This window comes from Leopardus geoffroyi, chromosome X (assembly GCF_018350155.1).
Source record: "Leopardus geoffroyi isolate Oge1 chromosome X, O.geoffroyi_Oge1_pat1.0, whole genome shotgun sequence".
Classification (NCBI taxonomy): Eukaryota; Metazoa; Chordata; class Mammalia; order Carnivora; family Felidae; genus Leopardus; species Leopardus geoffroyi.
Genome location: NC_059343.1, coordinates 51,579,240 through 51,596,027, shown reverse-complemented (window position 1 = coordinate 51,596,027; position 16,788 = coordinate 51,579,240). Strand labels below are relative to the sequence as shown.

The following is a 16,788-nucleotide window of genomic DNA, read 5'->3' as shown; positions in this document are numbered from 1 at the left end:
TAAATTCTCCTATTCTCAGGTTTCTCGCTTGCAAAATACAGCTAATACCTAACCAATAGAATTATTATAAGTATAAAAGGAAATACTATATATAAAGTCTCCAGCACTTAGAGCTGCTTAATATATCTTACTGATCCTCTCCCTTGCCCTCCCTGTTCCCAGTAATAGAATTATATTTATTAGAAAAGAGGACTTTTATAGATACAAGATGCTTCTTTAGTGGTAAGGCTTTTAAAGCACTATGTCAAGTAATGAAGAAAAGATGTTTGGGTGGGGGAAAAAGGTTACACTATGCCATATTAGTGACAGCATCAGGATCCCTGCAGGTCATTGTGATATTTACTTAGTTTTTTTTTCCTATTCCTAATTCTTTTCAACCATTCCTTGCTCCCATGACAGAAACTGCAAGCCCATGATGAGCCACCAAAAGAAGTCTCTACATGCTCTCAATTAGGGAATTTATTATCTCAGCATCTGGGAAGTTCTTTGACCAATCCTCTTGACTTTATGGGTATTGATGGATACCTGAACACCTTGATGGAGAATGGCACCATATCCAGTGAAGGAGGCTTCCAGGCTCAGATGGATCAAGTGAAAAGACAGTGTGCAGACTTTCACCATGACTGTTGTGGGATCATAGGCAGCCTTAGGGCCATAAACATTTCTGGGGATATGGGATTCTCTGGAAACATGGGCATCTCTGAATCGAGGGGCATCTATGGGGCCACAGGTATCTCTGGCAACGTGGATATCTCTGAGACTATGGACTGCTCTGAAAACATCAGCATCTCTGGGAGCATGGGCATCTTTGGGGACACAGGTATCTCCAAGGCCAGCACAAAAGAAGCAGGCTGCTATAAGCAACGGTGAGCGACTTATCTGTTTCCATGCTAGGTGTACCTATGGCACCCACAATGATCCTTGTCCCAAAAAGGCTATGCTTCTTTTCCTGTTGGTTTAAATGGGTGAGTCTGGGACACCCCCCTCCCACTTAAGAGTCTGGAAGGTGATTTATGGCCCTTACTGATTAAGCAACCAGTATATGCATATCAGGCAGCCCAGAATGTAGGCAAGAGAAAAAATATATTATTTTTCTAGAATGGGATTTAACTTGAGAAATGTTGCCTTCCAGCTGAGATAGTAGGCTGATTCCACTGTTCCATTCTCCTTAATGATCAACCTCCCCTACTTTTCCACCCTCACTGCTATAGCGTGAGAACAAAGTGGTAATGTTGTCACAGTTGAGAATTAAGACCCTGTTGAGAGGAAAGAGATGGTGTGTAGCAGGTAACTGACTTGCAGAATGGCTTAAAAGGAAATTTTACTTTTTGGTGTGTTCAGTTGTAAGATGGAAGCTAACATTATTCCCAATAGAGACCCCAACATTTGCATTGAAATAAGTCAAAATGATCCTTAACTGTTAGCATGGGTGCATGGATGCTTGGTGGTTTAGAACATATAAGGAAATAGTTTTCTTAAATTATAACATTTGCTTTCCCCAACCGACACCCCAATTAGGTCTCATAATACTCAGCCAACTCCCTTTTTCATAGATATCCCATAGATAAACTTGCATCCACTAAATTCTAAGGCAATCAATTCCAAGTTAGTGGTATCTGAATTAATAACACTGATTAATGGCATTGTCAGCATCATTTTGGGAGACAACAGAAGGCTCAGTGCTTTAGACCTGGCTTAAACATGGCCTATGTGCGAATCTGAGTTTTCCTAAAACAGGCCTCTTCTTAGGTCTTTTTATGAAGACCAGTGGTTTTGCTTCTGTAAACATCACATAAGCTTTGTGGACTTTTGGACACAATTGACACTACTTTTAAAATATGGTAGGTTTATCACTTGTACTACTGTACACATTTGAAAAAGTTTATTCTTAGAGGAGACCCAAATACTCCTGGGGGAAGTGATGTATTTCTTGTCAATTAAACACCAGATTTTCCCTTTGGGGTTGATAGGCTTGCTGTACACTTTCCTTTTGAATATTCAGTCATGCTTTACTCAGTTCTACATGCTTGGGTAGGATAGGCCTTAAGAAGTTTGGGTCAAGTACTATACATATTGTCAGCATTTTCAGAACTCCCATTGCCAACAGAATCCAGGTCTTCACCCAAGATGTCTACTCCAAATACTTTATATCTGGCTCAAGCTCAACTAGAGATGTCTTGGGGCACCTGGGTGGCTCAGTTGGTTAAGCATCCAACTTTGGCTCAGGTCATGATCTCACAGCTCGTGAATGCGAGCCCCATGTCAGTCTCTGTGCTGACAGCTCAGAGCCTGGAACCTCCTTCAGATTCTGTGTCTCCCTCTCTCTCTCTGCCCCTCCCCTGCTCATGCTCTGTCTCTCTGTCTCTCAAAAATAAATAAACATTTAAAAAATTTTAAAAATAGATATCTTCATGAAGGAGCCATCTCTGTTACTACCACATCCAGTTGTAAACATAGACATTTCTAAAGGATCACTGTATTAGTTACTTTTCTTTATAAGAAAGCCTATAGAAAGTTGTTTAAGAGTCTGAGATTTATTTCTACAGACCTATACAAGAGCAGTACATAGTACCAAACCTTATTTCCTAGATCTAAAACAAAGTTAATCAACAGTGAAAAGGTCTTTTTCCATGCAGTTTTAAACTGAGAAGTGATAAAGAGCAACACTGGTATTTCAAAAGTAAAAATAAAATTAAAAAAATACTATTTTGTTTTTTTTAGGATCAAAGGCCATGGAATCAGTTTCAGCCTAAAGATCTATAAGCTCAATTTGGTCTTTTATTATCATTTTTTATTCCCCAACATGTCCTATTATCGCTTGTATATAACAGACATGGAACTAAGGAATACCTTGTGAAAATTTCCCATTTTCTCTGAACACTAAACACCTTGCTGATTTACAGTTAGATTTGACATATCTGAGAGATGAAAAAATTCAGTGGAATCTAAATACTTATGCACTGGTAAAATCCAGTAGCTATCTATAGTTAGAAGCATAGCAATAGAGAGGAGACTCCTAAAGAAAAGTTGCTGGATACTAAAAAAGATGGTCTATTACTTACTTCCATTTAATACCCTCATACAGTAACTATATTGTGAATGAAATGTGACTCCCTCTCATACTGCCCTACCCTTCTAGTTCCCTGAGCAGAAATTCCATTATTATGTGACTGTCCCACTTAAATAAGAAGGCATTTAACCACCTGCCACTGTCTCATCCACTAATCTGACCTCTGCCTGTTCCCTACACAAATTGAGAAACCTGGGTGTCACTGATTATCTTTTTTAAGATGCAGGTTCCGTACCTGTGCTTGTGGCCATACTCTGATTCTGTTTGGACACTTTTTTTTAAGTTCATTAGTTATTTACTTAATTTATAGAATTTCAGATTTCTCCCAGTAATAAATAAAACAATCATAAATAATAAACCTCAGTAACAGCTAATAGTCTGACTTTTTAATGAAGAAATTCAGGGATAGGGTTTGATGTATGAAATACAACTGAAACTCTATCTGGAACTAAAAGGGCAAGTAAAGCTTATGGTGCATATATTGGGCATAGGTACCTTTGGAAAGTGACCCTAGAAATCGTGTTCAATTACTACCAAGTTGTCATTGCCTGTCAACATGCATGGATACCTTTTGTCTGAGACACACCTTATACTTTACTGCAAGTAAAATCTTTCCCTGAACACTTAAAACCAGAATGAACCTGAGTCTTTTTAAGTGGTATTTTTCAAACCAAATTAGTAAATATTTAAGGTTAGCCTTAATTTAACAGAAAGAGAAATTTGTAACTATGTCAGATCTTTGTTACATACTGGCTTTTGTTAAACACATAACATCTTTTCATGATGGTGTTAAGCTTTGATACATCACTGGAAAATCTTTCTATGAGATTTTATAAAGTAGCCTTTTTTCCAAACATTGTATAGGAAATGTAAATTACCTTTAAGAAAAATACTTTTCTCAAAATGACATAGTATGCTTCATATTGGTTTAAACCTAGGAAGATTGTTCTCACGTTCTCTCTTTATTTCCAATGTGTATGATTTAGTGATATCTATTGTACCAAATCTTTTCCCCACCCTCAGACCTCTCCCTCCCAGAATTCTATGTATGATACAGGCAGATAGGATTCTGACCAAATCTGGTTGCTTTCTTCTAAGAGCAGACGTTTGATGTAGGTATTTAAAAACAAACAAAAAGTGGATGTGGATGAAGCCTTAAGTTTTTTCCTATGAGGTTATTTTTTTCATATAATGTGAAGAAATGGTTTAGCTGTTAGGTGACACCAAACAGACATAAAGGACAAGGGGAAAGGTTTGGGGTTGTAAAGGACTCTTAGTTTGTTGTCATTTTAAAGGCAGTTCTATTTTCAAGGCTTTGGATGGTCACATAGAAGCTTTTCAAGGCAAAAAAGTTGTAATTTTCAAGCCATACAGACCATGTCTTCTCTACTTCGCTGCCTGTGAGACTGACAGTCTGTGTCTTCCTCCTTTTTTTATGTTCATTTATTTATTTTGAGAGAGAGAAAAAAGCATAGGAGAGACAGAGAGAGAGATAAGGAGAGAAAGAATCCCAAGCAGGCTCTGCACAGTCAGTACAGAGCCTGACACGGGCTTGATAGCGGGACTGCAAGATCACGACCTGAGCTGAAATCAAGAGTCGGACACTGAACGGACTGAGCCACCCAGGCACCCCTGTGCCTTCCCCTTAAATAGGAAGTATTAGTTTTGTCACCATTCACAGCAGTCCATGTCTCCTTTAGATGTCAGTGCAAGTAAACATATGTTGGTGTACATGCTCTGTGATTTGTAACTTATCTTCACAAACACAAGTGCACTTTGAAAGCAGCTAATTTGGCCTTGTGTGTCTTGCTGGGGCTACACAAAATCATGTTCAGAATTTGGCCTGTGTGAAACCAACAGCTTCCATGTTAAATCCAGTGCCCTGTCCCTTGGTATTTTCTATTCTTTGGGGGCGACCTAAAAGCCTCTTTCTTTTCCAAAGCTCTGTTGCCTTTCAACCATTTTCTTGTCTTTGTACTCAGATTCTTCCAACGTTTATTTATTTTTGGGACAGAGAGAGACAGAGCATGAACGGGGGAGGGGCAGAGAGAGAGGGAGACACAGAATCGGAAACAGGCTCCAGGCTCCGAGCCATCAGCCCAGAGCCCGATGCGGGGCTCGAACTCACGGACCGCGAGATCGTGACCTGGCTGAAGTCGGACGCTTAACCGACTGGGCCACCCAGGCGCCCCTGTACTCAGATTCTTTAGAGAGCCTATACCAGCCCTCACAGATTCCCAATTGTGGAAAAGGTAGGGGGAAGTCAGGAGGGAAGATTTACAGTAATACGGAAATCCACCTGACCAGTGAAGCAAAAGGAATATATATTGGTCCAGGATGACCAGCATTCCAGTTAATATTCCATGTGCTCAATAAGGCCCAAAAAAGGTCCTCTTTTCTAGGCAGTACTGTGGCTGGCATGTTTTCTTTTGCAGCTCTTTTACACTGGTAGAAACTCTTTAAGTATGCTTTGAGTTGTATGTTTTCTTTGTCAATACTTTTCTCTGGGTATGTGGTCCTGAGTTTTCTTTTCTTTTAAATGGTCAAGAATGGTGGGTGGTATTCTCTCCCCTTAATATATCCCCAAGGCAGATAAGTCCTGAATCTCCTTCTTTGCTGTTTGTAGCTAAAACATCATTGCACTCCTCACCAGTCAGGAGGGAACATGTACACCAAAGTCATTAGGTGATCACTGTTCAAAGACATGTGTCTGATCCCACTTCACATGCAATTGGCCACACCATTCACATAAAGTATCTCCACATTTCTGCCTCACTCATATTTGCAGACAGGGTAGTTTCTATATTTCATGAATGCCAATAGGAATGCAGAGCATGTATCCTTGTTCTGAAACAGAGCATGTTCTGTATTTTAGTTAATAGTGCCTCGGGCTTAGGAACAGCTAACAGGTCCAGTCCTCCTGGAATGTAACTCATAGTAAGAGTATTTGTATATGTGTGTATTGTAACTTTAGTAGTATCTAGTATCAAAGGTCATTTGGGGATTCAGATGAAGAGAATTTATCCAAGAATAAAAAAGCTCTCAGTGCTAGACCTCTAACTAATATATGCCAGCTAACTTTAGGAAATGAGAACTTTAGAACATGTTAAGCCAGAGACACAAACCAAAGTGATGTTGGGACAATTGGCTTTTTCCCTGGGATGTATTGATCAGGTAGCTTTAGAAGTAAGATTCAAATATATGACTAGTGTTATCTGTAGTGTGTTAATGTTAGCCACATACTTGCATGGACATCATGCAATTGATATAGGAATCAGAATCTAAATTGTGTAGGTTCTTTGAGAACCTGACTTTTCTTTAAATTCAGGTTTACAGAATGATACTGTCACAGTAGCTCAAGTCTGAACTTGAGTTCAAGTTCAAGGTACAAGAGTGTATATGAATGACTATTTTTTTCAAATTCAAGTATAATTAACATACAATATTATACTAGTTTCAGTATACAATATGATTCAACAATTCTATATGTTACTGCTCATCACAATAAGTGTATTCCTTTTTTTTAAATTCCAGTATAGTTAATACACAGTGTTATATTAGTTACAGGTGTACTATATTGTACACCTGTGATTCAACAATTCTATACATTATTCATTGCTCATCATGATAAGTGTGCTCTTTTTAAAATTTTTTTCAACGTTTATTTATTTTTGGGACAGAGAGAGACAGAGCAAGAACGGGGGAGGGGCAGAGAGAGAGGGAGACACAGAATCGGAAACAGGCTCCAGGCTCTGAGCCATCAGCCCAGAGCCCGACGCGGGGCTCGAACTCACGGACCGCGAGATCGTGACCTGGCTGAAGTCGGACGCTTAACCAACTGCGCCACCCAGGCGCCCCAAGTGTACTCTTAATCCCCTTCACTTATTTCACCCACAACCCTTCACCATATCCCCTCTGGTAACCATCAATTTGTTCTCTATAGTTAAGAGTCTGGGTTTTGTTTTTTTGTTTGTTTTTCTCCTTTTTTCTTTGTTTGTTTTATTTCTTAAATTCCACATATAAAGGAAGTCATATGGTATTTGTCTTTCTCTGACTGACTTATTTCACTTAGCATTATACCCTTTAGATCCAGCCATGTTGCTGAAAATGACAAGGTTAAATTATTTTTTAAGGGCTAAGTCATATTCCATAGTATATGTATACCACACCTTCTTTATCCATTCATCTATCAGTAGACACTTGGGCTGCTTCCATAATTTGGCTATTGTAAATAATGCTGCAACAAACATAGGGGTGCATATATCCTTTCAAATTAGTGTTTTTGTACTCTTTGGGTAAATACCCTGTAGTGGAATTACTGGATCATATGGTAATTCTATTTTTAATTTTTTGAGGAAATTCCATACTGTTTTCCACAGTGGCTGCTCCAGTTTGCCTTCCCACCAACAGTTCATGAGGGTTCCTTTTTCTCCACATCCCCGTCAACACTAATTGTTTCTTGTTTTTGATTTTAGTCATTCTGACAGGTGTGAAGTGATATCTCATTGTGGTTTTGATTTGCATTTCCCTAATGATTGGTGATGTTGGACATCTTTTCATATGTGTGTTGTCCATCTGTATGTCTTCTTTGGATAAATGTCTGCTCATGTTTTCTGCCCATTTTAATTGGATTTATAGTATCTAAAAAATATAAAGAACGTATACAACTCAACACCAACAAACCCCAAATAATCCTATAAAAAATGTAGGATAAGTGTGCTCTTAATCTCCTTCACCTATTTCACCCATCCCTCCCTGTACCCCACTTCTGGCAACCAACAATCATTTTTCTGTAACAGTCTGGTTTTTGTCTCTTTTTTCCTTGTTTTGTTTCTTAAATTTCACATATTTAATGAAATTGTATGGTATTTGTCTTTCTCTGATTTATTTCACTTAGTATGGAAGTTTCTCAGAAAATTAAAAATATAAAAGCATATGATACAATAATTCTACTACTAGGTATTTACCCAAAGAAAATGAAAACATTAATTTTTAAAAGATATATGCACTGCTATGTTTATTGCAGCATAATTTATAATAGCCAAGATATGGAAGAAACCCAAGTGTCCATCAACAGATGAATGAATAAAGATGTGGTGTCTGTGTGTGTACATGTATATAATGGAACATTACTTGGACATAAAAAAGAATGAAACCTTGCCATTTGCAACAACATGGATGGATCTAAAGGGTATAATCCTAAGTGAAATAAGTCAGTCAGAGAAAGACAAATACCATACAATTGACTTTAAACTTCATCTTCTGTGTTATCTTGAGCCTGTCATACCACTGGGGAATGGGTTTATGCCCTCATCAGGGTGTTCACTGCTATTTGTTCCATCTTGTGCCAAATTGCCCACTGGCCCCATTCTGCAGTTGTGTTCCAGTTTAAACATACTTTGTTGGTGCAATTTTTTATCTAAAATTAAAAACCTCTAATCTTTTAGGTGTATGTTTGCTGTGTAATAGCTACAAATAAAAGGAAAGGTGGCATATTTTCAAAAAAAGGCACCCTGACCCAGTCATAACAGATGAACCATCTTATAAACGCAGAAAATCTTCAGGTAGCTTAAAGCATACCCTGTGGATGTTAAAATAAAACAAGATAGGTAGCAGAGAGGATGCCTGCCTATTGACAGCAAGTACAAGGCTATACATGGTATAGCTGTCATTGATAAGCTGTGAGGACAAGACTGACACCAACTTTACTCCAAAACCATACTGTCTGAATGATTGCCAATGTATTCATTTACACTTACTGATATACCTGTCCAGGGATCAGGCTCTTTATCCCTTTCCAAGGTCTTCTCCTACTGCCCAGTAAGAATCTTCACACATGAAGCCTCATAAACTCAGGGGTTATTTCCTCCAGACCAAAAAAGAGGCCAGCTATCTCCCCTTGCCCCACAGTAGAGACTCCCTCTCTAGGAGCCATATGTCCAGGGCCTCTAATGGATAGAATACAGAGAGACCTGAGTTCTAGTCCTGGATTTGCCATTTACTAACTGTAGGGCCTTGGGTAAGTCATTTCCCCTCTCTGAGCCTCAAAGTTCTTATCTGAAAAATGGGGGTGATAAGTGTACCTTCCACACAGGGCAGGTGTACAGATTAACTGAGCTAAGATGTAAAGTACTATCTGGTAAAGTGTGGGGCACATAAATAAAGGCAATCAAAATGCATTAGTCAGCCTCTTCCTATTTTCAGTCCTTTTGTTGCTCATTAATCAGTTCTTACTCTTAGGGCTTCCTTTTCCCTCTCAACTCTATTCAACCTCTTTCCTATTCATGACACATTGTCTTTAGACAATTAGTTTGCAATATAATGTTATAATACAATTTCTGTCTTAGTCCATCCAGGCTACTATAAAAAAAATACCAGAGATTGGGTGGCTTATAAACAATAAACATTTCTTATAGTCTGGAGGCTAGGAAGTCCAAGATCATGCTGCTGGCAGATTTGCTATCTGGCAAGACCCTGCTTTCTAGATCACTATCATTTCACTTGTAACATCACATGGTGGAGAGCAGAGAGAGAAGCATGCTCTCTCATAACTCTTAATATGGCACTAATCCCATTCATGAGGGTTCCACCTTTGTGATTTCATCTAATCCTAATTACCTCGCAAAGGCCCCAACTCCTACTACCATCATATCAGAGGGTAGAATTTCAACATGAATTTGGGGGACACACAGGATTCAGTTTATAGCAAGTGGATTAGACTACGGTTCCCTTTTATAATTAACTAAGAAATCTTTGTTATGGAATGTTTTTAAAATATAGAGAACCAGGGGTGCCTGGGTGGCTCAGTCAGTTAAGTATCTGACTCGGTTGTGGCTCAGGTCGTGATCTCATGGTTTGTGAGTTTGAATCCTGCATCAGGCTCTGCGCTGATAGTGAGGAGCCTGCTTGGGATTGTCTCTCTTTCCCTCTGTACCCCTTCCACTCTCTGTCTCTCTGTCTCTCTCTCTGTCTCTCTCTGTCTCTCTCTCTCACTCTCAGAAAATAAACTTTAAAAAATAATAGAGAACCAAAAAAGGCAGCAAATTCCTCTATGCAGAGAAGAATCTACATTCACACATAGAAAACCTAGAGTCATACTATATACCCCTATGTAAGTTTCTTGCTTAATTTTAAACATATTTTCACTTCAATAAATATAAATCAATCTCATTTTTTTTTTTTAATTTTTTTTTTCAACGTTTATTTATTTTTGGGACAGAGAGAGACAGAGCATGAACGGGGGAGGGGCAGAGAGAGAGGGAGACACAGAATCGGAAACAGGCTCCAGGCTCTGAGCCATCAGCCCAGAGCCTGATGCGGGGCTCGAACTCACGGACCGCAAGATCGTGACCTGGCTGAAGTCGGACGCTTAACCGACTGCGCCACCCAGGCGCCCCAAATCAATCTCATTTTTAATGGTCACATAGTGTCTCATTATATGAGTTATAATTTATTTAACCAAATCCCTATTGTTTGGCCAAACTAAAGCTTTCTTCTACTTCAAATTCAATCTTGCCTTCCTGTGCTACACCCTATTTCTCTTTATTGTAATTCAGTAACCTCCTTTCCAATTTAAGATACCCCCTTCCCTGAGGTGATCTATTCAGACAGAGAATTTCATTTATCTGGGAGGATTTTTCTTACCAACAAATTCTTTAAGAGTAATATGACTCTAAGTTCAAGTATTTTAGTGTGTAGGGAATATAAGCCTGAACTTAGAATCCATCTACTCTTATGACTACTACTTATGTAGTCATAAGGTAACCCACTGGTTTAGCTATAGCCAAGGGCATGGAGAGCTAAGTATTCTGAAATCAACTATTTCCACAGCCTCCTGTCACCCAGTAAGGGTCTGATTCCAAAGGAGAAAATGTGAGAAATCATTCTGAATGAGTCTCATCCTCCCAACTTACAGTTTGTCCTTATTTGCAAAATAGGAATAACTTTTGCCCTGCTAGTCCCACACTAAGATTGTGGCAACCAAGAGAAATTATAAATGCAAAAACATTTTGTAAATTTGAAGGTATTTTTCAAATATAAGTTGGCACTATCAGTTTAAATCTTCAAATCCTGTCTAACTGAACCAGAATTACCATATAGAAGCAAGGAACCAAATAATCAAGAATTGACACAGTATGTTTTTGGGCTTTGGAAAAAACAATGTCACTTGGGTATATGTGAGTCACAGCACATTTAAAGGGCTCCTTCCTTTCTCTAGGCCTCTGTAGACTTATGTCTAAAACGTGTAGTTTGAATGATGTGATTTCTAGGGAAAGATTGAGTACCTACTTAATGAATGGCTCATCTGTGCAGGGTTTTGAGCTGGGAGCTTTAAATATATTTCGTCTTGCTTAAATAGCTCAAGTCCTGTGTCTAAGTCACCAAGCTAGTGTATAGGCTATTGGAACCCAAGACTGACTCTAAAATGCTGTCTCTCTTCAAAATTTCATACTATAAAATCCTGTTGTTTGGACCTTTGTTCCAGACTGGGTGTTGTAAACTCATTGCTTACTGCTCATTTTAAGTACAACTGTAAACCTTGGATATAACATAAGAGGAAATCACAGGAGAACTGAAAGGTGGTAAAATAACTTACTTGGGACCACAGGTCTGGAGTAACAACCCAAAAGTAGAAGGCAGTGCAGGGCTGGAACATTTTATGACCCCCAACCTTACAACAGGAAGCAGCCCAGGTAAGCTCTTTTTTCCCCCAGATCAAACAGGAGTCCCTCTAACAAGTGGTGAGATTGGCAACATCAGCAACGGAGATTAATCAAGACTGTAACCCCCATTAATAATAATCAGCTAAGGGAAGGGCTCTCCATCTCTGCCCGTTCCCAACCAGAGACACTAAGCATCCAGGAGACATCAACAAGAGTGGCCCTGCCACAACAACCACTCCTCCCAGAAAGCCATTTCCATCTCCATGGGCAAGGATGACTCTGTCAAAACAAGGGATGAGCCAGGAAGCCTCTTTGTCTTTGCAGGCCTAAGACTCCCATTCCCCAGTTAGAGACACTGGGCAACAGGCCCAGGGAAAGCCTTTGTAGCTTCTGAAGCTGCACGAACAAATGAGTGGGATCCCCAGTGGTACCAAATAAAACAAGCAGACTAAAATAGCATCACAAAGGCTCTAAAACCTAAATTACCGGTGGAACCACAGTTGACAAAAGTAGGCCAAGATCTGCATACTAAAGTTAAGATAACTGTCTACTAAAACAGAAGATTTAAATAGAACCCAAAGTCTCCTAACATACTCAGCAAAATGTCTGGGACGTAATAGAAAATCACCCATAATACCAAAAGTCAGGAAAGTCACAATCTGAATAAGAAAAGACAATCAACTTACATCAACACCAACATGAATCAAATATTAGAGTTATCTGACAAGAATTTTAAAACTTCCATAATAAAAACTATTGAAAAGGCAATTAGGGGCGCCTGGATGGCTCAGTCGGTTGAGTGTCTGACTTTGCCTCAGGTCATGATCTCATGGTTCATGAGTTTGAGCCCCGCGTTGGGCTCTGTGCTGACAGCTCAGAGCCTGGAGACTGCTTCAGTTTCTGTGTCTCCCTCTCTATGCTCCTCCTCTGCTCGTGCTCCGTCTCTCTCAAAACTAAATAAATGTTTTTTTAAAGGCAATTAAAATTATTTTAAAGGAAAAAATGAAAAGGCTTGGCAAAGAAATAGATGTTATTTAAAAAGAGAACCAGGGGCGCCTGGGTGGCGCAGTCGGTTAAGCGTCTGACTTCGGCCAGGTCACGATCTCGCAGTTTGTGGGTTCGAGCCCCGCGTCGGGCTCTGGGCTGATGGCTCAGAGCCTGGAGCCTGTTTCCAATTCTGTGTCTCCCTCTCTCTCTGCCCCTCCCCCGTTCATGCTCTGTCTCTCTCTGTCCCAAAAATAAATAAACGTTGAAAAAAAAATTTTTTAAAAAGAGAACCAAATGGAAATTATACAACTGAAAAACACAATAACAGAAATTAAAAAAAAAAAATCTGAATAGGATCCCAATAGAATGGCGATAACAGAAGATAGAATACATGAACTTAAGGACAGATCAACAAAAGTTAACAAATCTGAAAAAGAGAAAATTGACTCAAAAAATTAACTGAGCCTCAGGAACCTGTGTAACAATAAAAACTAAAAAAATTCACATTTCTGGAATTAGAGAAGGAAAAGAGAGAGCGGGGCATCCCAAATTTGGTAAAAGATGCAAACCTACAGATTTTTTTTTTTTTTCAACGTTTATTTATTTTTGGGACAGAGAGAGACAGAGCATGAACGGGGGAGGGGCAGAGAGAGAGGGAGACACAGAATCGGAAACAGGCTCCAGGCTCCGAGCCATCAGCCCAGAGCCCGACGCGGGGCTCGAACTCAGGGACCGCGAGATCGTGACCTGGCTGAAGTCGGACGCTTAACCGACTGTGCCACCCAGGCGCCCCTCAAACCTACAGATTTAAGAAGCTGAGTAAAACCCAAAGAAAATAAACCTGAAGAAATCTATACCAGGAGACATCGTAATTAAACTTTTGAAAGCTAAAGACAAACAAAAGATATTGAAAACAGTCAGAGAGAAATGGCACATTATCTATAGGATTTTATAGGGGAATACCAATTCAAATGAGAGTGAATTTTTCATATTAAACTGTGGAAGCCAGAAAAAAAGGACATTTTTCAACTTCTGACAGAAAATACTGTCAACTACAAATTCTGAAGTCAGTGAAACTATCCTTCAGGAATGCATAGGAAAAGAAATCCTCAGATAAAGGAAAACTAAAAGAATGTGTTACTCGTAGACCTACTCTTAAGGACTTGCTAAATAGATCTCTTCAACATAAAGGAAATAATAGAGAAATATTGGAGCATAAGGAAGAAAGAACAATAGAAAGCAGAAATATGGGTATGTACATACTGTAGACTATTCTTCTTATGGGTTTTATAAATTATATTTGACAATTGAAACAAAAATTATAACACTATCTGATACATGACAATGCTATTTAAAAAGCAGGAGGGTAAAGGAACCTAAGTGGATGTAAAGTTTCCACACTTCACAGAAGTGGTAAAATGTTAATACTCATAAACTGTGAGAATTCACATAGGTATATTTTGATACCCAGAGCAACCACTATGAAACTATATAACAAGATACACTCTATAAATATATCAAGATGGAATCCTAAAAAAAAAAAGTGTCCAAGTAACTCACAGGAAGCCATGAATATGAACCAAAGGAAACAAATAATAAAATGGCCAACTTAAGCCCTAACATTTCAACAATTACCTTAAGTGTAAATGGTCTAAATACAACAATTAAAAGACATAGATTAGAAGATTACATCTAGTAAAGTATACTTTATAACAAAGAAAATTATTATAAAAGATATAACATAATAAGTATAGGATTAATCCATCAGAAAGACATAATGATCTTAAATATGTACAAACCAAAGAAATTCAAAATACATAAAATAAAAACTGATAAATATGAGTAAAGAAATAGATCCAAACCAATAGTTGGGGGCTGCAGTTCCACCTTTCAGCAACTGATAAAACTACTAGAAAGAAAATCAGCAAGGATATAGAAATGAAAGATACAATCAACCAACAGAATCTATTTGACACACTGAGAATGCCATCCCACAACAGCAGAATACATATTCTTTTGAAGCTCTGATAGAACATATACCAAAAGAGACTATATCTTGAGCCATAAAACAAACTCAACAAATTTAAAGGAATTGTAATCATACAGAGTGTGTGTTCTGACCACGGTGTAGTGAAACTAGAAATCAATAATAGAAAAAAATAGTAAAAATCTTTAACCACTCTGATATTAATAAGCACACTTCTTTTTCAATTTTTTAAAAAAATGTTTAATGTATTTTTATTTATTTTTGAGAGAGAGAGAGTGAGAGAGAGACAGAGCATGAGCGAGGGATGGGCAGAGAGAGAGGGAGACACAGAACCCAAAGCAGGCTCCAGGTTCTGAGCTATCAACACAGAGTCTGATGCGGGGCTCAAACTCACGAACTGCAACATTATGACCTGAGCTAAAGCTGGACGTTTAACTGACTGAGCCACCCAGGCACCCCAATAAGCAAACTTCTAAATAATCCATGGAACAAACAGGAAATTTCAAAGGACATTTTAAAAAACACTGAAGGAATTTCTGTTTCTCTTCCACCATGCAGGGAGCTTGAAACTCATCACTTCCATCCAAATAGCAAGAAAAGAGTTGAACAAACTGAAGATCCACAGCTTTTTTAAAGATCTATCAGAGAATTTAGATCACAGGACAAACTACTTTCCCCCAAATTGGAGAGACATGCAGATACAGAGGAATCACAGTTTATCAGAACAGAAAGCCAAGAATAAAAACCTCCATGTGAACCAGTAGCAGGTAGGAAAACTTAACATTTAATTGAAATATTACTGGAGACTCGGTATAGAAAAGTTTGAGTTAAAAAAAAAACAAAAACCTCCAAGTGTACCCAGGCACCCCGTTGAGGGCTTCTATCAAGAATACATGCTGTACTTTTTCAAATGCTTTTTCTCCATCTATTGAGAGGGTCATATGGTTCTTATCCTTTCTTTTATTAATGTAGTATATCATGTTAAGTTATTTGCAAATATTGAACGATGCTTGGAGATGTTGGTCAAAATGTAAAAGCTTTTAATTATAAGAATAAATTTAGGGATCTAAAGTGCAGTATGCTAACTACAGTTAACAATACTGCATTTTATACTTGGAAGTTGCTATGAGAGTAGAGCATTAATGTTCTCACCATAACAGTAACAAAATGGTAATTATATGAGGTGAAAAATGTTTTAACTAACCTAACTTGGTAAACATTTTACAATATATATGTGTATCAAATTAGCACATTTTACACTTTAAACTTAAATAAGATTACATATCAGTTATACTAAAATAAGCTAGGATAAGTTAAGAAAAGAATATAAATCAGAGTATACTCTCAGACACAGTAGAATTAAACTAAAATTTGATAACCAAAAGGTAACTGGAAAAGCCCAATATACTAGGAGATTAAACACACGGGTCAAAGAATAATTCTCAAGAGAAATTTAAAAATATTTCTAACTAAATGCAAATTAACATACAACTTATCAAAATTTATGGGACACTGTGAAAGTAATACTTAGGGGAAACTTTATATCATTGAATTAGAAAACAAGAAAGATCTAAAATAAATAACCTAAGATTCTACCTTAGGAAACTAGGAAAAGAAGAGTAAACTAAAACACTATTGTATATCTGAAACTAATATAACACTGTATATTAACTATACTTGAGTTAAAATAATAACAAAAATAAAGGAGAAGAAGAGAAATAAAATTAGAACAGACATTTATGAAATCAAAAACAGAAAATAATAAAGAAAATCCACAAAACTGAAAGTTACTTCTCTGAAAAGATGACTAAAGTCGTTAAACCTCTAGTCATGTTAACTATGCAAAAAAGAAAGAAGACACAAATGATTAATTGGACATTAAAATGATAATAATGAAATATTATGAACAACTCTATGCCCACAAATTTAATAATCTGGATGAAACGGAAGAATTTCTTTAAAAACAACCTCTACAAAATTCACACAAGAATAAATAGACAATCTGATAGGCCTGTATCTATTAAGAAGCTGAATCAAGAATTAATAACCTTCCAAAACAGAAATCACCAGTCCCAGAAGGT

At 37.9% G+C, this 16,788-nt stretch overlaps 1 protein-coding gene across 1 annotated transcript in view; it reads left to right on the top strand.

Moving 5' to 3' along the window:
• MTMR8 (myotubularin related protein 8) overlaps positions 1–16,307 on the top strand; it is a 147,257-nt gene extending 130,950 nt beyond the window's left edge. Inside the window, exons 5-6 of the mRNA XM_045471155.1 lie at positions 400–866; positions 15,266–16,307. Of these exons, the coding sequence (XP_045327111.1) occupies positions 400–866; positions 15,266–15,341 (543 nt within the window). The 3' untranslated portion in view covers positions 15,342–16,307. The remainder of the gene's footprint in view (positions 1–399; positions 867–15,265) is intronic.
• Positions 16,308–16,788: the final 481 nt, after the last annotated feature.